The sequence below is a fragment of the Opisthorchis viverrini genome (assembly GCF_000715545.1).
Source record: "Opisthorchis viverrini unplaced genomic scaffold opera_v5_8, whole genome shotgun sequence".
Classification (NCBI taxonomy): Eukaryota; Metazoa; Platyhelminthes; class Trematoda; order Opisthorchiida; family Opisthorchiidae; genus Opisthorchis; species Opisthorchis viverrini.
The window spans coordinates 2023551-2042570 of record NW_008751664.1 but is presented as its reverse complement, the minus strand read 5'-3'; the positions used below and the strand labels follow the sequence as shown (position 1 = coordinate 2042570).

General features: G+C 46.0%; 1 protein-coding gene across 1 annotated transcript in view; it reads right to left on the bottom strand.

The window, feature by feature from the left end:
• Window positions 1-18175, bottom strand: part of T265_00803 (hypothetical protein) — a gene marked incomplete at both ends in the record, with an annotated part of 29855 nt that extends 11680 nt beyond the window's left edge. The window contains 2 exons of the mRNA XM_009164675.1: window positions 2103-2657; window positions 16169-18175. Coding sequence (XP_009162939.1) covers window positions 2103-2657; window positions 16169-18031 — 2418 coding nt within the window. The remainder of the gene's footprint in view (window positions 1-2102; window positions 2658-16168) is intronic.
• Window positions 18176-19020: the final 845 nt, after the last annotated feature.

The window sequence follows — 19020 nt, the reverse complement described above, 5'->3', positions numbered from 1 at the left end:
ATCCGTCGACCGTGACCGCTGGCCATCGCAACCAGGAACAGGATCTGATACGGTTGCGCTCGTTTGCTGGTTGCTATCCGATACAGGCACAGCAGCAGATGCGAACGATCCACTCACTGGTGGCATCTTACGCTTACGCGGCTCGTGTTTAAAGAGGGGTGAACATCCAACTTCCAATTTTCCGCTATTTTTTTGCGGTTCTGACTGTGAAGAAATAAGCTGCTGAGTATTGGGCCTGAAGTCTGATGCAGCAGTACTGGTAGTAGGACGTAAATCTGATGACACACCTGACATAGACGTCTTGGCAGGAAGCAACTGCGTGCCGACTGCAGCGGAGTGAAATGATGTGGAAGTTGAATGGATGGAAGAGTTAACACTAGAGACTACTGAAGATGGTCTCGCTCCTTGAAACAGGGTTGTCCATGGAGTGTTTGGGCGTAGAATAGGGGCAGAGATAGCTGTTCTAACGGGTAGACTAAGACGTGTCAGTGTCTGGGACCTGGGTAACGAAACAGATGGGTGAGACCCCAAGTAATTAAACCTTGAAAGACCACCAGCTGTTTGGAAAGAGGTGTAAACTGTAGGGGGATACGGACCTATTGATCCGTCCTGAAGAAACCTAGGCTTTTTAGGACCAGAATTTTCTATTCCAAAACGTACGGGAGACAATGAATGAGACTGGGGTTGCATTCCCCTGGCAAATACCGAGAGTGTTCTGGAAGAGTGGTTTGCGAAAGACGAATGGTGAGAATACGAAGTCAATCCTGTAACTCCAGTTAGTCGTGCTCGTTGAATAAACCCATCGACGGGAGCAATAGGCGTCAGGTTGTTGTAAATCGCACTTCGGGTCAAAGTCGACTGTGTCTGGCTATATCCTGGATACATCGGTTTAGGATGCCGGAACGCACTAGGGCCATATTCCTCCATAGGATATCCACATGAAATAGGTGTTCCATACATAATAACCCACTGAACCGATGCGATTCAATCAGGAGTGCAGGTTCAATCTTTGGTCCAGTAAAAATATCCCGATTGTCCACACTATCAAGAGAACTGTCAATCGATAGATAATAACAGATCCGAAAATTTTCTTTCCTTGGATAGTAGACAGTGTTATTTCAAAAGGCGAAACGGCGCTCGTGGCCAAATGCTTGACGGTGTCTGTGTGCAAATCAATGAATGTTGTCCTTTTGCCAGTTCAAACACCTCACAGATCAATGACGCTGACGATGCCTGAACACCAAAAGTCGATAGCACTTCATGTTTAAATTAGGTCAACTATAGGTGCAAGTGTATCTAGTCCATGGCTCTCAGTTCGTTGGAGAAAACTTATCAAGAGAATTTCGTTTGTTTGGTAATTCAACTAGTTTCTATAAATCCGGAAATCAATCACATGGGATCAACAGAAATATATGGATTAAATACAGTATGTGCTGTACTTGTATGCAGACTGAAACAACTGAAAGCATGCTAGTGGGTTAGACACATGCTGTCGACGTATTGTGGAAAGGGTACGTTTTGCACTAGTAAGCACGACACCGAAGAAGGCATTGTTTTAGTAGCTATTGCCTTGAACCAAACCCATCGAAAGCAGTGTACATAATAGTGCTGTCTCGAAGCCTAATATCTTACTTTCATACACTGGGTAGGCATAGGCAGCGCAAAAAAATGTGTCTAGACAGGTCAGCACGCCGGTCACACCGGATTGGACTACCTAAAGGCGATGAATGGTCTCGTGGTGGGTCTGAAAACAGTATACGCAGCATCATACCACATAGTTGAAGGTGATGACCGATCGCTTAATAACCTCCTTAGAAGAACCGAGTGGACGTTAGAATCAAAAAGTGTTCAATTGTACTCGAATTTTACGTCGACGTCGTCTAGACCACCACAAATAAACACCACAGCTCATCTGGTCGTAAATGGTGGTCAGATGCAGACCGCGAGCTAACCTACCCTAACTTCTACCTATCCGTCAGCCTGAGCCCTGAGTAGGAAATATAAATACAAGCTAGCCAATACAAAATCGGGAAGCAAACCACGTCAATTAAGATGGAGGAGGACTTACCACGCAGACCACAATCTTTGCAAATTAAAAACACTTCTTCCTTGGTTGAGGGTGCTCCACAGTGACAGCATAAACCATCATTCTGTGACTTCTCGTCTGTGCCGTAGTACAAGTTACCCGATCCTAAATCTGATAACAGAGTGATGGCCGGTGAGTTAGCAGAGCTGCTAGGTTTGGGTAGTGTTGAAAAGTCACAGGATAGGCCTGAAGGCAATGTGGGTATAAAGGTTTGTGGGACCGGTCCTGAACAGGATGCTGGCACTGAAGGACAGGCAGAATATGCAAGGAACTGATTTCCTGGGAAGGATGTGGGCAAGAGTGGGCTCGGCAAAACGGTGGAGCATATGTGGGATTGTGTCATATCGGCAACGAAAGACTGATGTAGGTTCAGGGAAGTTGGGACGGGACAGAAACCATTCTGATTGACGGAAATAACCGGTGGTGCGGAGTTTGGTTTGGGCGTCAGTATGTTGGCGACTGTGAGCGTCTGAACAGAGGTTGGCGGCACGATGGAACTGACACCAATCGGGCTTGAAGTATCCGGTGTTGGTGGAGTTGTGGAAGTTGGTGGTGCCTCAATTTTGATTTTCTGAAAACAAATTAATCGATTGAGTTCATTTAGTTGGTCAGTAAGGAGAATTGAGTAAAGGTACATCGATTACATAAAAGTGGCTGGATGGTGTTTTATTGTAAGCCGTCTGCATGGATATTATCCGTGAGTCTGGTATCTTATGATAACAGATGCATCCCGCTCAGTTACCGATTCCAGGAATCAACAAATACTAGATGTGACGACAAGTACTTCAAGTTCAAAAATAGAATACAGAAGTAATTCTTTTAGGATTCTGAATTTCAAATACTCCCATAAACTCGCCGACCTCCAGAAATTAAGGTCTGTGTAGGACATCCAATTTCCATTGGAACCGCTGGTTCGTGGGTGTGCAACAACGGTATTACTGCGAAATTTCGTGAAACCGAATAACAGGAATGCTGAAATGCAAACTTCGGAAAAACGATCCTGCTTAAATTTACATGCCATAAAGATTTTTCGGGCCGGAAACTGAACGAGATGCACGTAAATTGAGGCTTTGTAGTAAACTAGCCAAAATCAAAGCGGACATTTGTCCCCTCAATCATTAGCTACTTCATGTGATCTTGGTCCCAGAACCTCAACCAGATCGTCAGTCCTACGCACTGCCGTATTTCGCTCCAGGTGAGCCTATAGCACTGCTTGGCTGTTTTTAGTCACCAGCGTTGCCAAGTCGTTCAGGGAGTTGAGTTTCAGACTAGCTTTACTAAGCGACACGTTGGCCAACAGTGTGGGAACAGCAGCTGACTGTGAACACGACACCCAGATGGACAGCACAACCAACACACAACGGGCTTCTGTTCTCATCATGGCTTTTACCGTGATATTGTCGCTAAGAAAGACTAGTTATTGACTGCACAACCCAGTCTAACCAAAATGCATCAAACATGCACAGATCGATACAAATGCAGTTATGTGCCAGTATGTAGTACTGGTGGGTTGCTGTCAGCGACGGGGTTTCAAGTAGTTAATGCCTCTGGAACAAGAAAAATATTGAGTTTGGTATCACTAGGAAATGAAAGGTTGAAAATTCACCCCAAAATATGACCGTCGTGGCACCTTTATAAGGAAACTGACAAACAAACTGGTTGAACTATTTCAAATTGTCCACAGGTACTCTTCCCAAGCCTCCACTAACCACGGAACTGTTATCACTGACTGGAAACCTTTGTATTACCTGGTGCAATGACTGATAATGTGCACCGTAAAATCATTAGACATCTCGAGGGGTTGATATCGGTTTACGACCACTTGATCTTTAGAATGACGAAGCACAGTTCCATTCTTTCTTGACTGGTACTAAAATTACAACTGGAAAAACTCAGAGAAAAAGGACTTCACGTGAAAGCTGGCTACAGGCATAGTCTGTGAATTCCGCCTTACCGATATTAAACTCGTGAAAATATCGCTGGTGATGTGGAGAAAAATGGCTTAGACAGCACATCGATTATTTTTCGCGATAATGCGGATATAGCAACTTGGTTATGTCGGTGTGCCGCAATTTAAACGTTAACAGACATGGAGGTTCCATTCAAGCCGATGACGATACCGTCCACAAATTCGGTCAGCGAATGCTCAGATTTCCTCAGCCAGTGATGACTTATTTCTTCTTTCCACTTGCTTCTTATGGTTGGCAGTAGGGGAAACCTCGAGTAAAGAAACTGTTCATAAAGCTCTCTCGCCATGTTAATTTGGAATATGCGATGACAGTTACTTTTGGAATGTACTTTCAACTCTGTCGACCTTGTACTCTGTAAGGATGCAAAACTCCATTTCCACGGTTTCTAGCTTCTTTCAAAACTGTTGACTGTTTGGGGTTCTGTGGCGCTGACATCGACGGATGGGTGCTTTAGTCATGGGTTGTCGCACCAACGCTGTTACGCTTAAAGTACTGGTGGAAAATACTGGTTCAAGCCACCGCTGCGGGTTGACCACACCAAGATGTGGAGTGTTGGTTACGCTTACCCAAGGGGTGTATCATGTGCGGAACCAACTGCCCTTCGTTGTGACAACACTTGAGTTGCTGGAATGCACTCACAAGTCCAGGGCCTGGAGAACCTAGCGACACCACTGAACAAAGTCAGTGCGTATAATAAATTCTGCTGAAGTGAACAGCCATTCGCCGTGACAACAACCAAGTTCGCTTAGAAAGAATAGGTTGATCGACTGTCATCGATATAGAGAGTATGAGGCGAAAAATTGACCGAACGGCAAAGGGATCTCATATTTTGATTTTTTTTATTATGGAGGCGAGATGACTCAGTGTTTAGAGTGCAAATTTACTGACCGGAAGGTCCGTGATTCGAGCCCGACCGCTTCATCTCGGCTTGGGCAAACGGGAAGTATCCCAGTCCTCGTGCTTCCTTCGGGCAGTATGGTAGCTAGGCACCGAAAGGGTGTTACAGCTGAACGTCTTCCTTCGTTTTATCTCTTTGTTACGAGGTGTGATGTGGTCCACCTGGTTCGGTTTGCCACAAAGAGAACTGCCCCGATGAGTTATTCCAACCCGAGCTGTTTTATACTCTGTAATTTTTGTTCTTCAATCTCGTCAACTAACCAACAACTCCAATGAACTTTGTACAACTACGTGGATCCCGTTCTTAGGAAAAGCCGTGAGTTAAGGACAGTTGACACTCGAATTCGAAGAAACACAGGCACGCGAAAAAAACAAATTTGGGAATATGCAAACTTAGGTCTTCTGGTAACAATAGCTGTATTGGCAAATGCCATGTGACAAAATGATACTCGCAAGCAATGACCCGGTGGGTACTGAAGGCTTAACCTCCAAGGGGATCGCATCACTGGACCGATTAAGACCAAGTTTGGTGCATCCCACCCAGTATGTACGATATCGCGAGCAAGCTGTGTGTTTAAGAAAAAGAACAAGTGGGACACAAAGCAACCCGGTGGACAGGTACGGAAGGAAAGACGAATAGCTTAGCCATTGTCGGACGAACTCCGTATCGAAGTATTTTTGCAGATTTGGGTGGCAACCTACATAAGGCGACGACCTTTCGCTCTCCGGCGAAAACTGTCAGAACTGACCAGAGTGTTATCGCTCGGTAAAAAGTTCAATGCCGATTTTATCGAACTATTCTCTAAGCTAAGAACCAAGAGTTCCCATGAACCTTATGGGCGTCGTATGATACCTCGAATGGCGATGCATAAATAGCGTTCCAGATAAAATATAAATAGGCCTTCTGTACTACGCTTAATCGAAGAATATTACAAACCAAAGATTTACTCGAGTCCCCTGCCAACACAATCAGCTTACTCTGCAAACATTTCACTTTATATTAGTCCAAATTAGTCTTCCAGCGTGGAATATGACCGACGAAAACTACACCTGCCTAATGAACCGCAAAAGAGACGAAACCGGTAGCGGGCTATCCAAGAGTTTTCATCAACTATATGAGTGGTCTCATACAAAAGAAAAGATTTAGCCTCTTCCGCATAACTTGTGAAGGACCTCTCAATAGCGTTTGACTCTGTTGCTGGTGTTCTGCACTTAAATATACAGTTCAGGAAGAATTGAAAGACGCCACACTAGTGTGTTTCTCCCAAGTCTTCTGGCATAGAGGCTGTTTACGAATCGATCTACGAACCAATGCTAGCTGTCAGTTTATCTTACTGCTCATGCCTGATCGCCAATCATGTGTGACATTTCTGTTGTAAAGGCTACCTACAACAGAGAACGTGGCTGTGGCGGGAACCACAACATCCAAACAGTTTCCGTGTCATTTGGCCTATCATGGATGATCAGGATGAGTTGAGCGATCGCTGGTTAGTCAGCTACGGACCGTATGACCCTAAATCGACGCTACATTGGATCAGAATAAGTTCAGTGTAGTTCGGAAAGCACTGACTAAAAAGCATTGCTTAATTTTCAATATGCAGATTTGGGTGGCAACCTACATAAGGTGACGACCTTTCGCTCTCCGGGGAAAACTGTCAGAACTGACCAGAGCGTTATCGCTCGGTAAAAGTTCAATGCCGATTTTATCGAGCTATTCTCTACGCTAAGAACCAAGAGTTCTCATGAACCTTACGACGACCTTTCGCTCTCCGGCGAAAACTGTCAGAACTGACCAGAGTGTTATCGCTCGGTAAAAAGTTCAATGCCGATTTTATCGAACTATTCTCTAAGCTAAGAACCAAGAGTTCCCATGAACCTTATGGGCGTCGTATGATACCTCGAATGGCGATGCATAAATAGCGTTCCAGATAAAATATAAATAGGCCTTCTGTACTACGCTTAATCGAAGAATATTACAAACCAAAGATTTACTCGAGTCCCCTGCCAACACAATCAGCTTACTCTGCAAACATTTCACTTTATATTAGTCCAAATTAGTCTTCCAGCGTGGAATATGACCGACGAAAACTACACCTGCCTAATGAACCGCAAAAGAGACGAAACCGGTAGCGGGCTATCCAAGAGTTTTCATCAACTATATGAGTGGTCTCATACAAAAGAAAAGATTTAGCCTCTTCCGCATAACTTGTGAAGGACCTCTCAATAGCGTTTGACTCTGTTGCTGGTGTTCTGCACTTAAATATACAGTTCAGGAAGAATTGAAAGACGCCACACTAGTGTGTTTCTCCCAAGTCTTCTGGCATAGAGGCTGTTTACGAATCGATCTACGAACCAATGCTAGCTGTCAGTTTATCTTACTGCTCATGCCTGATCGCCAATCATGTGTGACATTTCTGTTGTAAAGGCTATCTATAACAGAGAACGTGGCTGTGGCGGGAACCACAACATCCAAACAGTTTCCGTGTCACTTGGCCTATCATGGATGATCAGGATGAGTTGAGCGATCGCTGGTTAGTCAGCTACGGACCGCATGACCCTAAATCGACGTTACACTGGATAAGAATAAGTTCAATGTAGTTCGGAAAGCATTGACTAAAAAGCATTGCTTAATTTTCAATACATTGCGGTGAGTAAGTAAATTGCTGTCTTGTAACAATGTGCCTTAGAAGACATTCACCTCTATCGGACATCATAAACTTGCGATAAAGCTGAGAGACCGAGTTGCACCGCCCGTAATGAGCCGAGCATAGACGCATCTGAGGGCTACTGGTGCTACTGGCTCCTGCTTGTCGATAGCGTGGCACGACTCATTCAAAACTGACACGTGCGCTGATAATTCTCAAAGGCAAGCACGAAAGATAATCAATATGGTCTAAAAATCAATACCACGGTCGCCCTTATGACAACTTCAGGAATGCAACACTTAAGATAATGTGACTAGAAGCTATCAAAACAGGCCAAACAAATTTGCTGCGGACTGCGGACTTGTCAACAATGCAGATGGTGACATTAGGTAAAGATGAAAAAAGTATAGAATACATGATAGAGGAGTGTCTTGCGTTGCGACGTGTTTGTTATGACTCTCATCCAGATCAAGCACTGTGGCACAAAAATATGCTGACAACAGAGTAGTGTTCGAACAGGAAGCTATGTTCCAGTTAAACCCGACTGGTAAACAGAACAGCAGCCACGTCCAAAAATAAAAGGCCGGATTTTTCATTGGTACCCTAGTGATTGACGTTTAGTGATGCTGACCGCCGAAATGTGATTGAGCAAGTAAACTATAACAACAGATACGGCATCTCATACCTTGACGTGTACACTAGGGGTGAGTCGATCCGATAAACTCGAAGTTTCTCACTGACACACAGGACGTGATTATTCGTTGATGACTTGATCGTCTCCAAGCTGAGTATGGGATACATAAAACAACCAACGATCGTATCTCACCAATTCGAACGATATCACCCACTGTTTGTCATAACGTGATCATCTTCGTCGGTATAACGATCGGTTCATAAAGATTTGGTCATTCGCACTTTCGATGACGAACAAACCGCAGATGCACTAGAACTGACGCCAGTCATAACATTTGATATGCATTTTCACCCACAAATTTTAAAGTCTCGATACAGAACACTAGTCTCTTGAAATTTATGAGGGGAAGTTTGGAGTCCGCCCCACTGAATTAGATCACGAAACTAGCAAATAAGAATAGCAGTTGAAAACCTGGGTCAGCTGCAGCGCCCTATTACTACATCACCAGGCACCTGGCGTCGCGTAAATCAGGCTACAGTGAGGGGTGTTGCTGTAGGGAGACAACCCATGGTTTCCACAGCTGATAAAACCGGTTCCTTCTAGATCTTCGATAAGTGAGGTCCCAAAGAGGTAGTCCGCTCGTTCACATCACCATCATGATTAACACAGGCTTGAACATCAGTGCTTCGCTGCAACACAACCAAGAAGTCCATTTATTTGTTCAAATACCATCCAACTGAAAGGGAGTTGGTACTAGCCTGGTGAGCTTGCCGTAATCACCCTAAAGTGCCTGCACCTCCAAACGATCAACCGGACGATTTGCGTAAAAAACAGACAGCACGAGCACTGCATACATCGTTTGACTGTCATACCCTGCAAATTCTCTAAGCGAGCACATGAAGGGTCATGGGGACCGCATCCCCAGAAGGTCAACAACAACCCTCGTATTCTCCTCCATACTCTTCTGCTATTTCACGTGCTTGGCTGTACGGCAGTGAAGCATCAGTGCCAACACTGACTGATCTGTCTTTGATGATGATGATGATTTCACGTGCTGTCCAACTCACAGTTTGGGCCGTTCAAAAGAAGGCACACGGAACAACGCTGGCCTCGGTAGATGACGCACGTGCTGTCCAACTCACAGTTTGGGCCGTTCAAAAGAAGGCACACGGAACAACGCTGGCCTCGGTAGATGACGATTTGGCTAGTGTAGTACATGGTTAAAACACACCACCTGATGCAATTGGATGTTGGACCAAAGTACCTGCGGTTGAACCAAGCAGGCTTTTTAACTGCCTAGTGACGACATCTGATAGTATCCGATACACTTTGGAAACACTGGTGGTGCAAAACTTGTCTAAGTCTCGCAACCACATAAACATAGCCCAACCGCCATACAACCACGAGGGAGGAAAAAACCAGTAAAGAGTGGAGGAAAACTGGAAGGATGAAGAATGAGGTGCCTACACCTCGAGAATCCCAAATAAACAAGGCCGCACGTCTAAGTTTAGCAAGGGGCCATCGGCAGGGTACTTCACGAACCTCACCCAAAGCGTAAGCCCACACCAAATACTGATCCGTACACGAAATTGCACATGAAGCATACGTACTATAAGTGCCATCCATATATCAATTTTCTTAGTCGTGTTTAACCGCGGATGCATTAGATTCTTGCCTGAAACAGAGAGCGTTCCCGTGGCATTGATTAAGCAAAGTTAAAATTAGTCGTTGAATTCCAGTTTCCCGGTGTACAAAAGGGTTGTAACAATTAGAGGTGTTCGCTCGAAAGACGAACAATAACCTATTATGGTTTCCTAAATCGAAAACGCCATTGAGAACTGTGACTTTCGCCGTGCGTATTCATTTCCTGTGACTTTCCAAAGTGCGCGGAGGGCTATTACCTCTACAAGCGTGCGAGTCCACATAAGGAAATTAAATCGACTACTTGAAAGCAGGCCGTTAATATCCTAGTGACTTTTAGTGTGCTTTGCTGGAAACGATGCAGTTAAAAGTCGCCAAAATGATGTCAGTGGCATCAGTACCCATCAGTACCCTAGTTGCTTCGGAAGGATTGCTGTAGGCTACAAATTATTTTCCTAAATTTATGGTTAGGCGGTAGTGAAATGCTAATGTCGACGATGGAGATGCAAACGAAACCATATTGAGGTTCCTGAGACGACTGACTGTCTTGTCCCATTCTAAAATAAAATGCTTTTTTGCTACGCTCCGAAGTCACTAGAGAGCGATGCTTGCTGTGTTAGCCCAATCTGGATGACACTACTATGGTGAAGGGCAGTTCGCGGGAGTGGAGCCTGGTGTTTCATGCATTAAAGGTCAATGTGCATGTAGACCAGGAGCAGACTGCAGACAAGATGCCACCCGACAAACCGGTGCTTGTTCCGGTCTTGCGTTGACTTGGCCTCACAGCTGTTGTGGTCTTGGTGTGACGGACATATCGGACAATCGTTCCACCAATCAGAGTGTAGCCAAAGTCGGCGTTGACCAACGGTAGTCAAGGCCGACTAGACGATCGTTGCAAGTCTATGGCGGAGACTGCCAAGGGCGAAGGAGCAGCTGGCATGCCTTTGTCGACCAGCCTAGCGATGAAGACCGACAATCACAAGTAAATGTCTCTGGAGGATAGATTTACGACGAACTAATGGTACATGAAGTCTGTCGCTCAAATAATTGTCGTAGCTTCAGATTGTATCCGTCATACGGCTTTGATCTCATCCAGTGCGTCCAACTTGTTAGCAGGCGTGATCACGTGTGTAGATTTGACACATTCCTTCACGGAGAATCAAAGTTTGAAAGTGAAATTCCTCAAAGTGGTTTGGGTATTTCTGAAAGGGTATTCCACCATACATACTGTTTTGGTGACAATTCACCGGTCGGATGTTACGAGACTAGGCACCCGAGTCTTCTCACTCACGGCCACACCCACGCCTGGTGGTGAATAGCGAGGTCACCTTAATTGACCTATGCGACAAATTCACAGGGATACCATACCATTAGCATTTTCGATGGAGATTTCATCCTGAAACAGAGGTCAATGTCACCTTAATTGACCTATGCGACAAATTCACAGGGATACCATACCATTAGCATTTTCGATGGAGATTTCATCCTGAAACAGAGGTCAATATATTCCAAAAGATCGAGTAGCACTACACAGTTGTTTCATCCCTATTGGGAATCATTAGCAGTCTCGAGGGCGATTCGAACTTGCAGCCTCCTGACTGCCTAAGCTCATCAGCTCCCACCCAACTCTGAAATCAGAGCTAGCTGAAAGCAGCAGTCAAGTGACGGCCGAGCGACCGGTCGGAAGGTACCGGTTGACGGTATTCAAGGTCCATAACTGGGTGGAAATTGATCCAGTTGTGTTACCGAACACGACCGAGAGAAGTAGTCTGGGAGGAAGTGCTCAGGCAATCTGCACCAAGCATTCTGATTTGAACGCAGCTTTAACATCTATAAAATGACAGAGGTAAGGCTAACCCAACAGGAAAAACGTCAACATTCGTGTGGTGTTTTTGTTCAAATGCTCATGTTTACGAACAGGTGTTCTCTCCTTACGTCTAAAACAAACACTAATTGAAACATTTTCCCTTCAGAAGGAAAAGTTTAATTAGAACGCTTGCATCTGATTCTGGCTGATTTCAACGACAGTCTTCAAGTATTTTCGCAAAATCGACCAATATAAAGAATCTAAACATTTTCATGGAAAAGTAACCAGTTTGTCGTTTCCAACACTTTTATGCGTAGATTTCCCATAGACTGGCAGTCCTAACCTACATTTCGTAATCCCGTAGTTAATACTGAAATCCAGGTGCATTAGAATACAACAGCAGTTTTGGAAAACAGTCTACAGTAGGGAAGCTCGCTCACGAGATTCAAGTACAATCACACTGGTCATAAGTTCTACGTTGTAATGACCTACTGTCTTCTTACAGGATAAGGTGTAACAAACGCGAACCCCCGACCTTCGAGGAAGAAAGATCGCCTTCGCTAAGTTTGTCCTCCGGTTTCAGCTGGCACTTTTTGGGGTATATTGTAAAGGTTGTCACTAGTTGTGATGAAATCACCAAACCAAGTGCCAAATTGATATAACTTGCTCGTAATGAAGGGAATTTCGTTGGTGGCGGGGAACTCCCCACCTAGATTCGCTCCAAGACACAAAAAGAAACATCTCACCACCATAGTGGCACCACTTTTCAGACGATGTTTCATTTGCCCTCACCGTTTTGGAATAACTCGTCCATCCTGATGAGGTCTCCCATCAGCTGATCCTCAAAACCTGTCGGTCAGCTGTAACGCCCTAGCTGTCAGGCCACCCAAAGGAAGTACGAGGGCTGGGATACTACTAGGTTTCCCAAGCTTGGACAGAAGTCGAGATTCATGGATTGGGTTCGAACCACGGACCTTCTAATCAGTAAATTCGCGCTCTAATCACTGAGCGACCTCAAATCTCTTTTCCCCAAAAAAGACCTATATTGAAGGTGATCCCACTCTTTACAGAAGAACCAGTCTCGAGCATTATTGCCTGGTTTCTAGTCCTCACAAATTCGGATACCTGATTCGACGGTTGAAGACACCCGGCCCAACAGCTGTGCTCGAAAAGGTTGCATATTTGATAGCGCTAGCCGGTTACCGTTGTAAAACAAGCATGCATCATTTGGCTACTTGAGTAGGAGCCGTTACACTGATATGGCACGATCTCTTACGCAGAAGGCTCAGGAGTTTAAACCAACCTTTGAAAGATCAATCAGCCCTGGTTACGCGTGAACAACCTGACGGTAATCCAGTCCTCGCGCTCCTTATGGATTGACTCAAGAGTGTGCTATGAATGAGGCATCATTTTGCCCTGATACTTCTACAAATGTGCATTTTGACTAAACCACACCCTGAAACTTCTCCCCTCAGTAAAACTGCATTGACAGTCCCCTAGCGCTGCTTGGGGCTCCGCAGGTGTGTGCAACCTACGAAATTGCACCAAATGTAGTGCATTCTTTTTCAGTTTTGCAGTACACAGAACTAAGACAGATTTATATAGCAACCGAAGTTCGGCCCAAAGGCTATCTCCCCAGTCATCGGTCATACACACCCAAGAGGAATTGACACAAGCCAATCGTCCGCAGTGTAACGACGGGGCTAAAAACTCGGCCACTGTGTTATCCGTAAATAGGTCCACGTAGTTAGTGACAATGCCAAATAGGGCTGAACCCTAACAGACAACATTCTACTGTCCACTGTACCAAATGGAACAGGTAATTTCCAAGTGCATTCTGACAGATTACTACCGTCTCCTACCTAAGAACAGCCGTACTGATAGACGTCCTGGATGATAGTCGTGATAAATGTTTGTATGTGGTCCAAACTCCGAAAGACAAAGGTTGAGTGTAGGCAACGGCGGCCCTCCAGCATAGTCATTTTCCGAGGCGAGCAAGCGCACGAACGTACGCACACACCCACACATTTAAGCGCAAGGCTTCGCTTTCAGTCACGCATGCGAGGAAAACGCCCCTATCACACAAGCGACGAATGTGATAGAGGATAGAATGGACGACGATCGATATAAGTGGTCGACAGATGAGTCAGTGCGTACAGGCCAAGGGAAGGAGTGAAAATTTACCACCACAGCTGTGGGTGGACAATGATGCGCATGGAAAGGGCTGAGTGGGTGGTGGGTGCATGCAAGATCTGCGCTACGGGAAGGGAGACGAAGAGCGAGCGCAACGCGATTCATATACAAACAGCAGACGCAGCCATCAGGTTTTTGACATGGTTGAATGTTGAAAGCGCACAGCAAGCGACGCGAGGCACGTACACGCATGCACATACAGTCGCAAAGCAGACCAAACGCGCAAAGCTACGCATTTGGCGTAAATGCGTTTTTGACACCAAACGCATGCCATACAGATTATCGGAGGGAAGGTCGTGCAAAATGAACACACGCAGCACAGTATGGACGATACCCAGCAGGCTAGACTTGGCACATGGGCCATGGAATAGGTGTGCCGTACTCTGTTGGGAAAATAGCATATTGCCCGATTATATCGAGAAAAGCGCAAGCAAAGGTTCGTGACTACTCCATGGATCGGTTCAGTGGCAGTGTGATCTCATGATAACCGGTTCAACGTGTTGCACTTTCGACCGACGGGAATGCATACTCACTCTCCTACACTTTGTAGTCTGTGATAAATTTCGAATGCAGTGTGCAGCCATTCGGTGGCGTTCTCCGCATCACATTCAGCAAATTCGTCACACGTCAGATTGACCACTACCGGTCGAACGTGGTCGGAAAAGCGATTGAATACGCATTTCACGATTTGCTCATACTTTAGGGAACTGAAACTGACAACCAATCAAGAATTCAGGAGATTGCAAATTGATGGTTATTTCGTTCTTACAATGTCCAGAGAGATATTTTCAGTATTCCCATGACAATATAAGAGTGGGTTCCACAGCACATCATTCGTAATTCACTGTTTTGGCTCCGGAATCGTGAAGTCAGTGACATGCACAGAACATCTTAACGTAAGCAACAATCAATCTCATTCACCATGGGCCCGAATATTCCCAGGGATTTTACGATCCAAGATGGCACTACGTTTGGTACGTTTGCAATAAAGCCTAAGTTAGTATACTGTGTACGAGGCTTTCAGAACCAACAAAACGCGGTTGTAATTGAATGCGTGGAAAACCAGGAAGCAGTTGCGTGTCTCCATGGTGCTCTCGTAAGATCAAGGTCACTGGATCATGGCATATCGGATAGAAGCGTGAGCTGTCACTCATTGAGGAATCAATTTATGGGCCTCTAACTCGATACCTACATTCCCCAAACAATGCACCAGCAAGCTGTGTACGGACCGAGGGTACAACACTAAGTCAGTAGGTGGCTTGTCGAGTGCACTCATTACAGACCGTATGGCCAACTTATTAATGTTCACCAATCTTACACCCTATTATAATCTTCGGAGGTACTAACAGCACATCGTGAGACTGAGGTTTACCAATGGGTTCAGAAGTGGGTTTGGAAGATAGGCAATGCATAGATAAATAAGAATAATAGCAATAATAATAAAATGATTCAGCTGTGACACCCTTTCGTTGCCTAGCTACCATGCCAACCGGAGGAGACACGAGGTAGCCAAACCACATACGCAATCTCTCTGGATAATCACTGAAGTACCCATGCAACATTACGCAATTGGATGCTAAAATGGCAATGGGTCCGATGAGTCAGACAGGCGACTTGCTCTTCTATTAGCTGAAAGCTTGTCAGTGCTCCGTTTCATGGAATAATGCCCCTTTCTATAACCATACTGGCGTCATAAGGACAGAGTCGTTACAAGGAAATACGTCAGTACTGTGTATGCACCCAACCACGGTCGGATTGCTGTTTCCATACAGCACACATGATGGGAGGTAGACGAATCTTCCGAATGAACTCTATAATGTTGAAATCCTCTTCTTGTATTATCTAACACTTAAGGCTACACAGCTTGAGGCAGCAGAGCCCTTGTTGTGCGACAAGTGGCATCCAATCTCCACAAAGAGACCAGGACCAATTGCCCCGTCCGATTCAACAGTTGGTGTCATTACGTCGTCATAACTAGTGGGGATCATTTCCTTTGTGGTTGGAAGTAATGGCCTAGTAAATATGTCAATGACGGTTTCAGTAACGGCGCGTGTGGTAACCAGTCGCAGCTCAATTCCACAATGGCCTCGTCGACATACTGCAGTGTACGAGGTTTTCAATCCTGTCATTAGGACGAGTTAGTTTGGTACATAATTACTGCAGGATGGGAGCACACTCAAGTGCTTAATTAGGGTGGTACCATCACAACAGGCGGAAGTGACAATGACAACAATCTGCGAATTCGACCTACAACTACCTACTGAAATGATGGAAGTAGTTAAAAACAAAACTCACCTTTTCCATGGGTGCAGACCCATCCGCCTGCAGCGAGTATTTCCTGGATTTCGAACCGGGTGGTCGCCCACGACGATTTGACCCGGAAGACCGAGCGGAAAGGCCCAACAATGGGTTGAGCGAGCCGCCACCAAGAGAGGCGATTGATACAGAAGCCGGGGATTGTTTCGCCACAATAGGGCGAGTTATGGGATCTCCGGCTGGTGCAATATGAGCCATCGTAGTTGGCGGTTTATTATACTTAACATTACTACCAGTAGGTGATACAAATGTTGATCCACTAGGCGGAAGAGGCTTCTTGTTGAGTAAGTGCGGCGCTGCTGTTACAGAAATGCTTGACAGTCGTTTGCGTTCCCCCGATTCATCCAAGACATAACGTCCGTCGGGAGTCTTGGCTAATTTCCCATGTGTAGCTTCGCGGTCCAAACAAACACGTAGAGTTGCGCCGGTCAGCAAAGAAAGTCTCCGAGAATTCTGAGAATTGCTGGAGTCGGTGTTGTTTACTTCAGCCACTTGGAGAGCTCGCTCAATTTGGAACAAACTATATCCTCCATTTGGTCCCGCCACGGTGGGCACTAACGGGGAGAACGCCTGGTCACTACTGCATACATTCGCTTGATAAACTGTTCCAGCCATAAGACGACGGACTGCATCCACTAGCTTTGCGCTAACACTAGGAAGGTTGGTGATTCCCGAACAAGTAGCAGTCTTGCGCCATTTAGATGGATTTCGGTAACTTAAGTTTCCTTTGTAGTCAACGCACACCACTGCACCAGCCGCAGCTAGGCGGCCCAGGCATACCTGAGTCTGATCCGGATTGATGTTTCGGTATCTTTTCAGCATACAGGAAATCCGTTCAAAGTCCGGTCGGGCTTTCCTCTCGCGCAGTTTATCGATAGCATCCAGTATTTCGTCGCGATGAAAGTCCATCGATTCCAGTTGCAGCAAGTTGTTGCTGGGTCGAACTGCACTGCCTCCAGGGGCCATAGGTTGTGTCTTGTCAATTTTGAAGGAGCTTTGCAAATTGGGAGCAATGCTGGTAGACACTGTGCTAGGACAAACTTGTGTTTCTGTGCAAATAGGTGTATTACTCGCGGTAGTTGACGAGGGTAAGGTGGCTGATATTGTGGAGACTGTGGACGTCAAATAGGTACTTGAAAAAGGCAGAGGACTTACTGCAGTAAGGTTGGTAGTACCAGTTGTCGATGCGGGTGCTGTCATCGGGAACACCAGTACATCACTTGTACTGCTGGCTGACGAACTACTGAATGATAAGGGAATTGACGAGAATACTACGGAATTCGGAGGCAAAGAACCTGGTAACATGGCAGATGAGACCGTGTTCGTCCCCACCGAACTTGGATCTGTGAAAAGTGAAGGTTGCGCGCTGAGCGGAGTGACGACCGAGGTGGCTGACAGACTTGAAGGATACCCGGTCAGAGGAGTGCCAGGGACCTGTTGTTGTAGTAAATGCGGCAGTGGGCTGGTAAATTGAGGTGTCAGTGAGATGGGCGAGTTTGTAGTCAGCATGGCAGTAGGTGTAGTTGATAGAAAAGGTAGTACAGGACCTTGAAACTGTGGTGAGGAGAACGGAGTAGCGGTGCACGGCAAATTGGACGGAACGGGGGGGAACGTTGACGGAAAAATAAAAGGTCCACTCGGCAAGTTATGGTTTGTGATAAAATTCGGGGAGCCCAAAGCCGAAGGCATTGCAAAAAACGTACCCGGGTTCGGTGTTAGCGGAGTTCCACCTGGCGTTGTAGGCAGCATACCATTAATCGCAACAAGAGTAGTTGGACCAACAGCAGGAGTTGTAGTTAACATTGTGGGGAAGTTGAAAGGAGCAGTAGGATAGTCCAACATAAATAATTAATAGTGACTCGTCGTAAATGCCATGTCAACGAAACGGCGTCCCGATGAAAAGCCCGAGCAAACCAAACACAATAGATCCGTAACGCGTACCAATGAGTGGAGAAATGCCGTTGCGAAAACGCACATCAAGCGCCGCCAACCGGAGTGCTAATGCGCGCTTGACCGACAGGGTGTGATCAGATAGCGTTAAGCCTGAGACGGGGGAGTGCGGGTGCTACGTGCGCATACACGACCATTTCGATCGCTTTATTTGCTGTCCCGTAAACGTCTCGCACGAACGCCTGCACAGACACGCCGCACCGATGCATTAGAATAGAGAGTGAAACAAGACACATCATTGAAGGATAGACACGTAAACAGAATAGGGTGAAGCGTGAACCACTAGCCAGGCCTTCGTTTGCATTTGCTGATTGGTCGAAGGTGGTAGAGGGTGAGCGACGCTCTTGCCGCAGAAGCGGATGTCGATTAGCTGTGTTTTTCGTGACCTTCGGAACAAGGATGCAAAGACTGACAGACACCGCTCTAGCTAGCTCGCCAGCGAGCAGGCGAGCACAACAAGCATCGCGAGAATTGTTAGTTTACCTTCAGCCTAATGTTGCGCCGGTTTATCCGCCTGCGCGAATGCATGATGTGGTCAGGACGACCACCCACACGGATGGAAAACAGTTCATGCACGACTTGGATGTGATGGGGTCGGTCGTGTTTAATTGTTTCTACCCCAGAGAGTAACGACAGACTGAAGACGCCAGAGAAATGAAGTGGTTGAAGGGGCTATGACACGCACAGATAAATCCATGCATTCATGGATTCACACTCATTAGCACAACTACGAGAACGCAAGCATAGAGGACAGCGCGCAACCGAAAGCGCACGTGCGTCGGTAGTGCCAACCATGGTAACGCATATAGCTTTTGCATACCGAACGTTTGTTAGGGGAGAATAACAAGCTACTCTGTTTTCTGATAGGTTGATAATACCTG